The following is a 9662-nucleotide window of genomic DNA, read 5'->3' on the forward strand; positions in this document are numbered from 1 at the left end:
ATCGCGAGGAATTTTTGAAGCCCAATATTGACTATCTTCTGATGGTCGAGCGGACCAGTGAAAAATAGCATTGTCGGCGATGTATTCTGTAAATGCCAGTTTGGATGCTGTCTGATCTGTCTGTTTGCTCTATATGTTGCTGGATGATTCTATATGTTCTTCTGTCATATGCTTGAATCATCTGCCTATCTCTGTTGACTTGAAAATGAATAGCAATTTGATGCTCTGTCGAGCCCTCTTCTGTATCGATGATCAAGTCGTAATCTGAATTGCTGTTGATAGACGTTGCCTGAACTGATGAGCCAAAATAGAGTGCTGACACTCACAAAAGAGAGAAGGTTTTAACTTCAGCATTCAATTTTGCTTGTTTTCCGTTTCTGGCTACAAGAGCTATATCCACATCCCTGCTCGCTAAATAGTATGTAACAGGGATAAGGAAATGAGGAAATGAGAAATAAAATGGCATCGAAAGTAACATTGATAAACATCAAAATCAGAACTTTTGGTTCCAGCTTTATTCAAGCACAACTGCACTGAAACCCATTCATTTTCCCATAAAAAATTAAATCAAATCAAACAGGAACGTGATATGAAGACCACAATAATATGGCCTCAAAATTACTTAATCCATTAGAAATCGAATGAAGAAGATGGATCCCTAGCGAGAGGGAGGTAACTCTTCTCGCAAGCCAATTTGCACAACAATTGACGGCAAAGCCCTGGATTCAATATCCCAGGATGAGAGCTTGGACAGTGTGGAATTGACTTCAGGAATAAGCCTCTTGCACCTTATCGACCAAGCTAGCTCTAAGCCCGATGGAACTCCCCACAGAACAGTTTAACACTGAGGTCGCTAATCCGATGTTGCGAATGAATCAGCTTACCCTTTCTTTACTGCAGCTAATTAACTTCAATTACCCAAAAGAAAAAACATGAAAGAAAATTATTGTAATATCATTTGATGGTAAAGACCTAGCAATCATAGTCGGTTCCTACCCATGCAAATGCAACAAGAGACTTTCCAATAATAAATGAACATAACAACCAAAGAGACTTTTCTTTTATTATCTAGATATCTTGCAATTTCGATTCAACTGGATCTGCCAAGATTCCTGTAGAAGTTTGTACTTCTTAGTAATTTGGTAGACAACACCGATTGATGCTGTGCATTGCCCATTAATAGGAAGTAGGAACCTAGAAAGAAGATAATGCATTGGAGAACCAAGCTATGCCCTTGAATTCATTTTCATTCCTATGTTAGATTAGTATCCCGTTGGTTGCCAGCAAAAAGTTCATTGAAAACGACCCAGAACACCTATATATATATATATATATATATATAAAGATTAATATCTTTCTTTAGTCATTTTTGTGATGACAAAAGTTGCTTCGAGCTAATTCAATTAATATTGGAGCATGATGCAAAGCCATTAATAAGAGAATATCCAACAAGGAAAATTCTGGAACTGCGTGGAAAAATCAGCAACAACTGATAAATTTGCATTATTCTTGCGCCTTTTTTGTTTTTACTAGCCATTTTTTGGCAGAAAGCGAGGCCAAAGACCGATCTTGTTCATTATCTGCTTATTAACATGCCTTTTTAGAATGCATTATTGCATTTTATATATCATCACTATGATTTCATAATTAATTTGTATGAAAATTGAAGAAACGACCACATGCTTATTGGCATCAATCCACTCATTTAAATCACTTACGAATGATCGAGTAACTGAACCAATATAACTAGCCCAGCTCAAACACCATATAACGGTAAAACAGACATTAAAACTGTAAACCACATGAAGATTCGAAAGGAGCTGTGAAAGCAAGGCGTATCTCAAACGAAGACAAAACATATAAAGGTATATTCAAAACCTCAGTAGATGGACTCCGGTCCTCATTTCCGTTTCTGTTCTTCCGGTGGCTTTAGAAGGTCCTCCAGGAGCTTATCATCCAAGTACTCGAACTCGATGACCTCTCTCCCCTGCGCATCGCTCGAGGATGAACTACTCCCCCTCTGCGAAGAACTCCCTCCACGAATAACCGAAGAAGAAGGTGAAGCCAATGAAGACATTGAAGAAAACCTTGGAGGGTGCGGTGGAGAACCCATCACTTGGGAGTAGTACTCACTGGGGAAGTTGAGAATTGCCATATGGCCTCTCAGGTTAAACGCTGCTCTATCATAAGCCCTAGCAGCCTCCTCAGCGGTATCAAATGTTCCGAGCCAGAGACGGGCCCCATTCCTCGATGGATCACGAATCTCGGCTGCGAATTTGCCCCACGGCCTTCTTCTGACTCCCCGGTAGCGAACATCTTCCTTTGATTTCTCCTCGGTTTCTTTTCTCTCCTTTCCTCTATTACTTTCTTCCATGAATGGTATGTCTGGGTGCGTGTTTACTAGTCTTTCTACTTTCGAGATCTCTCGCTGGTCCTGTGTAGCTTTCGCTTTCAATGTCTCGAGGAAACTCTGAATGGTGAGAATAGGTTTTATTTTGGTGAGAATATTTATAGGGTGGGAGATTTCGCTGTTGAAATAGGTCGGATATGACAAATATGTTTTTAGTCCTCAAACGTGGGTTGACTGTAAGTGGTTTTAGGGTTTCTTTTTGTTTTAGCTTTTCAATTAATTAATTAACTATTTATTTATTTATTTGTTCTTTAATTTATTCATATGGGCATAGATTAATTACTAGAATAATTATAGAGTCACCACCTTCTGGGAAGATTCTCCATGGATGTGTATAAGTTCGTTTCCTCGACCCCAGTCAATAGTAAATTAAAAAAAGTCCTCCTTTGTGGACACTTTTTTGAATTCTCTAAGATAATAAATTCGTTCATTTGATAATGCCAAATCTGGTCTCATGCTTTGCCTTTTCTTCCAAGAATCATAGGCTGTGTTGTACGGGAAGCACTGTTTGATGACAATGGCGTCATAGAGATAAAATATATTCTTAATTTCAGATAATATATTAAACTTAACCTTGACAATTTGCTACAACATCAATTGACATGTCTCTTTCGACCAAAAAAACAAATTGACATGTCCATGAGAAAACCAATAAATTTTTGCATCACAGGTTCAAAACTCAGAGTTTTGGAAGCAAATAAGGAGTGAGGGTCTCATTATTTGTTAAATCCACTTGCAATTGTAGTACTTTAACTTTGAGCTTGCCTATGGGTCATGGTGCACTTAATTATGACTCAAATCAACTATTTTGCTACAGAGTTCAGGCCCATATAATAATGTCTTATGGCAATTGCTTACCAGTCTCCATTGAGTCATTTTGATTATATTAAAAGAAAAAAAAAGGCATGTCTAAGGAATAAAATATATATATATTCTTATTTTCAGATAATATATTAAATTACATGTTCTAAAGATAAAATATTCTTAGACTACTTTTTTGGGCTATAAAGGAGATCGAAGACTTGTACAATGAAAGAGTAAATAACTAATAAAGGGAGACGGGTAATTCTACTAGGTATAAAAATTACGACCTTTAAGTTAATAGGTTAGGACGTACGCCACTGCGGTATGCCCTCTTAGATTGCTTTGACTATGTAATAGTTAAGTTGCCCCCTAATTTTAGAAGATTAGAAGCTTCATACGTACCTGAGGAGTTTTCTAAGCTCTAAATTGAGCATAAGTTCTCTTAAGAGCTCAGCTCCACGTCGTTAAATAAGAAAAAAAGAAAGAAAAAAAGAAAAATCACATATACGTATGGATGGAAATCTTGAAGAGCAAGTTTTTTTCTTTTTCATTTAATTAGAAAGCAGATTCATGAATGTACTGCAAGGAAAGGAAATAAAAAGCTAAATAAAAGGGTGCATGTAATTTCACTAACGAGAATCGAACTTATAATTTTTTTATTATTAATTTATGATATATATAACTGCATTACACCTCGTCTCATTTCTAACAGCAACTTATTTTAATCTTAAGATTCTCATTATCCATATCAACAAAAAGAGAGCAGAGGGCCCACGATAATTTGAAGCCGAATATTTTATGAGTCAGACAATATACCAAAGAGCTGAAAAAGGAGTGATGCAACTGGTCTTATGTTTTTCTGTTAGGAAAACGTATTTTAGGGGTAATGGGTAAATGGGTGGATGTACTGTTTTCACATAAAAAAAATTAAGTTAACGGTGAGACTCCGAATTTGCCATGTCGTTTACCGTAAAAGATTAATCTTATATTCATATTACCCGGTATAATTCAATACTTATTAATTAAAATTGCTCCTTCACTCAGAAGGGCTGAAATAGTCTGAATGCATGTGGAATCAATTAAATGGGAGACGTAAAGTGTATGCACAGTATTACAGACGTGTTATGATACTATGTCTGATTTTGTATATACGCGTGTCTAAATGGTATAAACGGTACTTGAAGTGTATTCTAATTAGCTATAGGTTAGATACCCTTTGTCCCATACCTATAATATATAGGAATAACGTGCGCGTTCCTCAGTACCCCCGGTAACCACGTAATATTCTTCCTTTTTTTTCTTTGTTTCTTTTTTCCTCCTTTCGGTAAGGAAAGGAGTAAGATCCTAAATAGATAATTAAAGCACATAGAAACCGCGTATGAAAGTCCCAATAATATCACCTAGCATGAGATAGCCAAGGCCATTAGAAGTCGAATTAAGATAATATACTCCAAGTGAAAAAGAGGAAGCTTTTCATGCAAGTCAATCCGCACAACTATTATTCTTCCGGTATGTGTGAATAACCTGAATTTCCCAACTTCCCGCAATGAGCTCTCTGATTTCAACAAGAATAAATCGAATATTTGGAGTTCCAGCCCTTGAACCCAAAATAAGCTGGCAAACAGTGGACGAATCAACTTCAATAATAAGCTTCCGACATCCTATGACTAGGCAAGCTGAAGGCCGATCGAACTCCCTACATCTCCGCTAGCATGGACGTTACAAGACCAATATAATGAACAAATCCACGAATCCAGTTTCCTGCGGAGTCTCGAATAAGACCACCTGCTCCAGCTGGACCAGGATTGCCTCGAGAATCCCCATATCTGTTAATTTAAGCCATCCAGGAGGCGGCATGATCCAAATAATAAATCTCGATTCTCTAGTTGGGGATGGAGAAATGGAGTCCTCTGACATAGCCAGGCAATTGAAACTGCAAGCCGTAATAAGAATAGATCCCACCTCATCAAAAGGCCTCACCACGTAATATTCATTCGTTAATCAGTACTCTTTCAACAATCTCGCAGTGCATAATTTCATTTACATATAGGAAATTTTATGCCCTCAAAAGATCGTCTTCGGTTTATCCTTTTTCTATGTGAAAGGAAAACGTATCTAAGAAAATCTTGAAAGAAGATCATAGATTTAGAAAATTAGAATAGTAGCTAGGGAACTCGATTCGGTGATTGCAGAAAGAATAATCGAGACACATGATATATAAATTGCAGCCGAATTGCTGTATTATAACATTGTAAAAGTATGCAAATATTTAAGGTCTTACGATTTCAATGGTTATTTTAGGTTTTAAAACTGATTGGTCCACCCATATCCCAAGAAAGGTTGTTCGTAGCAAAATCTCACGACTGCGTGCCTTCTGTAGTTGGTGGCGCTGTCCATGGCATAGGCTTGCCATGTGGCTACTTAGACGTGTGCTTGGGATGTTGTCTCCGAACTACCAACTCCAAGGTCATTTTTCCACCCGTCCGTAATTTCATCGAAAATCAAATTTTAAAATTTCACAAAAAAAAATCAACAGATAATATGATTGGTTTTATCTATAAGTTCTTTTCAATATTATTTTGGAGGGATTCCAACGTTATTCATAAGATCCTACAACCCATGGAATTGAGACTTCGCTTGAAAGTGAGCTGGCGATTATATGATTTTTTTATTTGTTTTAAGCATAAACACTTTGTGGCGAACTATTATAAAACCATGATATGGTTAATTTTAGCGATTGGAAACATGATTTCTCCGGCAGCTTAATTGATGTTTATAAAAATTGTTTCTGTTTATTTTCTTGTTTAAATATTAATTTTAATTTCTCCAGTTTCAAATTATTACCTTCCAAAAACTTTTACTTATTCTGAAATCAATACTTATTTTTCAGCTGTTATATTTTAGCAACATCACTCCCAAACTAAACCTAAGTATTTACTTGCTTGTGATTGACGATTTTTTCTCATAGGGCACATTCGAGTAGCAATTAATTTTATTTTTGCTGAAGTTTTGTAATTTTAGCAGCAAAATATATTATTGTTTCTAATACATACTAATTTTAACAGTAAAATAATATGTTCTTAGTAATGTTACAAATGTTAGTAGTAAAATATCATGCTATAATTAAGTACTAATTCAACAGGATAATGTTAAATTTTTGAGAATGCTAACAGTTTGGTCCTCAAAGTATTTCATTGTCGTCAATTTGATTTTTGAATTGCATTTCTTATCAAGCATGCCATCCAATTTCAATTCCATTTAACATATCAGTCCCTGACGTCACTGGACGAAACGAAAATCTGACATTCACGCCTACATGGCAATAACGGTGTAAAACGGACGGCCACGTGGGAATACAAACGGCGTTGTCCCACACCATTGTTCTATCCCGACGCAGAATGACATTGCTCCCTTCTTAGATGTTGCCTGCTACTTTGTTTCGCCTCCCCCATAAGACCCATGTTGGCGCGAAAATCACCCATTTGTCTGTGAACCCTAATCGTAGAGCAGTGTGTGAGAATTTTTTAATCATTTCCAGCAAATCCGATCGATGAAGGAGAAATCAAGCACGTTTATGAGCAATTGAGGTTAGTAATGGTTCCTTTATAGTAAAGTTTGTTCATTTATACTCTGAAACATGAAAATGTGGTTGCTTTTGTGGTTCTCGGTGTTCTCGTGTGCTTGTGGTCCACTGTGTTGTCCACGTTGTCCCTTTGCTTGCTTTATTCAATGCTTTGTTATGCTTTTGCATTTTTTATTTTGTTACGTTGACTGGTAGGTGGAAGAAGCATAAACTTTATTGGTAGGTGGTCTACTATATTGGAAGATGCATTATTTCATGTCCTTTTACATTTTTTATGTTGTCCTACTGTCTCTTGTTGGTGTATATATATGTGTGTGTGTGTGTTTATATACAGATAATGGGAGAAGAGAGTGATTGGTCTGCTGAAGATGATAAGGGTGAGTTTGGTAGTGAGGGAGGAGATGAGGCTTCTTCCGAGGATTCTATATAAACCAGGACCAGATGAGATTGCTGATGATGATGATAATGAGGAATGGATGGCAGAAGCATGTGAAGTTGCAGATAGGATTGAAAGTGGCAGTACTGAGTCTTCAAGACAGAAAAGGCCAAAATAGAGGGTTCATCTTGCCTTTAACTTAGTCATTGAGGATTCAAAAAAAATTGACAAGGCTCAAGCAAGAGGAGATGATCTTGTTCCCGTTGATGAGGAGGGCCATTTATACAAATATTGATTATTATCCTGAAAGGAGAGTGAGTGAGGATGAAGATGATGAGAGAATGCTAGTTGATTTTCACGAAGGGGCACCATTTGGTAGGTACCATTTGGAGTTGGAAGTAGTTTTTTCAACACTTAAACTATTCAAAAATGTTGTGAGGGATTACAATATTTATTTTGGCAAGCTGTGAAGTTCAAGAAGAATGATAAAGTTAGATGCAGAGCAAATTATCTTCAGGAGCATTGTGAGTGACATATTCTTTATTCATGGGCAGAGCATGTAGGGGGTTTCCAAATCAAGACTTACTATCCACACACATTTGCAGGAGGGTTTTGAGGAATTCACATGCAAACAGGAAATGGGTGGGGAAGAAACTAGGGGATGCTTTGAGGATGTACCCAAATTTGATAGCCAAAGGCAAGGTATATGTTCTTACTTACTGCTTAGATTGAAAGAGAAGTATATGATTTATAATGTGGATGGTATATTTTCCATGATCTTGGACAGGGCAAAATTGTGGTTGCAACAAGTCATGTAGAGGGCCATACTGCAGAGACATTGGTGCAATCATAGCAAGTGTTTTCTTATGCATCATTGTTCATATACAGTATCAGTTTTGAGGCCTTAAGTGTTTTTTTTTCCCCTTGCAAAGCAATGACATATCATGACCATCTCTAACCATTCAGACTTGGAGTCCAACCTTAGCAACATAGTCAATGCCAGTATTCATCCCAAATCCTGGCATTAATATTCAACAGAGGGTACGTTAAATATAATTAAACTAAAGGTTCAGTTTAATTGCACACGTAATTCGTTGTGTTCATTGACTATTGCAGGTGAAATAAACCACTTGGTTTTGCTTATGGATGGTCTCCCATGAATTAGATTACCTATCCAAATATGCCTCAGAGCTCTTTCAGTTCAGTTGTAAGAACACCCCCCCCAAACCCAAAGGCGCCAAAGACTGCTCATGTCCCATGTGTTGGTGCTCAAGCACCAGTGGCACCTGGGTCCTCCTGAACCATCATCTAGTCCAACTGGCAGTTCAAGAGCTTGAGCTGCACCAGCTGGACAAAGGGATCGAGAGTGTGTTACAAAAGAGACACTCTAGGCAGTAACAAGGTTCACTAGGAGAATGGCTGCCAAATAAGGCTTGAGTCCTCATCGAGCTCTAGCCAAAACTTTCCCACTCAGGAATCATGCGGCAAACAAGCTCACAAGAAGAAGTACATGGATAACTCATGAAACTTGTCAGCACCCCATTTTGGTTCACCGGCTCCTGAAGGGGTAAAATCGTCATTTGTCACCCGTAAGAGGGAAGTATTTTCGGCTAATTGCTCGAGCGCTCACGACCTTTGGAAATGGGGTATTTTTCTAATTCAACACCAATTTTATAATTTTTCAAAATAATAATAATAATGTTATTTGAGACTTCTTTGGATTTTGCGCGCATCATCATCAATTTTCATAATCCGAGACTAAATTAAGAACGAAAAATATTTTATTACATAACATTGATCCATAAATTTTTCTGAAAACAATGTCAGTTCCGGATCATTTTTCGACATCCAATTGCAAAGACATGAATTTAAATCTCTACGCGCATTAGATTAAAAAACAAAAGGCTCAAATCTCTTCTCTTTTCCTTCTCTAGTTCTTCTCCTTAAAAAAAAAAAAAGTCAAAAGGTCAAAGGCAACTGACCGTTGCCCCTCACTCCCCCCATTTTTTTGTCATCTTCTGCTCTTCTTTTCTTTCCTCTTCCCTTCTTCTTTCTTCTTCGACAGGATCCGGAAAAAAAAAAAAGGAGCGAACTCTAATGGTCCCATCATTTCTTCTTCTTATTCTCGGCTCACTCTCATCAAGGTTTTCCGGGGAATCCCTAGGGCACTCTCAAAAAATACCCTAGTCGCCACAACTCCCTTATCTCGAAAAAAAAAAAACGATAGCTCCCCACCTTCTTTCTTCTTCTTCCAGCTGAGCTAGGGGAATGAAAATCGAAAAAAAATGAAAACCCTAGCCGCCAAACACAACTCCCTCATCTCGTGCGCTCTTTCCCTCTCACTAACCGGCCCTTAGCTGCCGTTCTACTCCCCCAGCTCTCTCAATTCTCACGCTTCCAGTTCCAAAAGAAAGGAAAAAACCCTCAACTACTCTCGAACTCCCACAGCTCGGTCTCGTCTGTCACCTCCAGCTCACACCGCCCACAAC

At 37.7% G+C, this 9662-nt stretch overlaps 1 protein-coding gene and 1 long non-coding RNA gene across 4 annotated transcripts; one reads left to right on the top strand and one right to left on the bottom strand.

Annotated features, from left to right (window-relative positions):
* Positions 1-540: 540 nt before the first annotated feature.
* Positions 541-2456, bottom strand: LOC116208840 (ethylene-responsive transcription factor ERF098-like). The gene is made up of 2 exons (XM_031542405.1): positions 1879-2456; positions 541-908 (listed from the first exon to the last, which is right to left on the bottom strand). Exon 1 carries the CDS (start codon positions 2372-2374, stop codon positions 1901-1903), a length of 474 nt encoding a protein of 157 aa, XP_031398265.1. The 5' UTR covers positions 2375-2456; the 3' UTR covers positions 541-908; positions 1879-1900.
* Positions 2457-7143: 4687 nt separating this feature from the next.
* Positions 7144-9257, top strand: LOC116207391. Of its 3 annotated transcripts, none has more exons than XR_004156914.1 (3): positions 7144-7875; positions 7961-8214; positions 8290-9257. It is a non-coding gene; the product is annotated as an uncharacterized LOC116207391 (long non-coding RNA). The 3 variants fall into 3 exon arrangements; XR_004156915.1 differs by having other exon boundaries at positions 7144-7548; positions 7728-7875; positions 7961-9257; XR_004156913.1 differs by having other exon boundaries at positions 7961-9257.
* Positions 9258-9662: the final 405 nt, after the last annotated feature.

Source organism: Punica granatum, chromosome 5 (assembly GCF_007655135.1).
Source record: "Punica granatum isolate Tunisia-2019 chromosome 5, ASM765513v2, whole genome shotgun sequence".
NCBI classification, from domain to species: Eukaryota; Viridiplantae; Streptophyta; class Magnoliopsida; order Myrtales; family Lythraceae; genus Punica; species Punica granatum.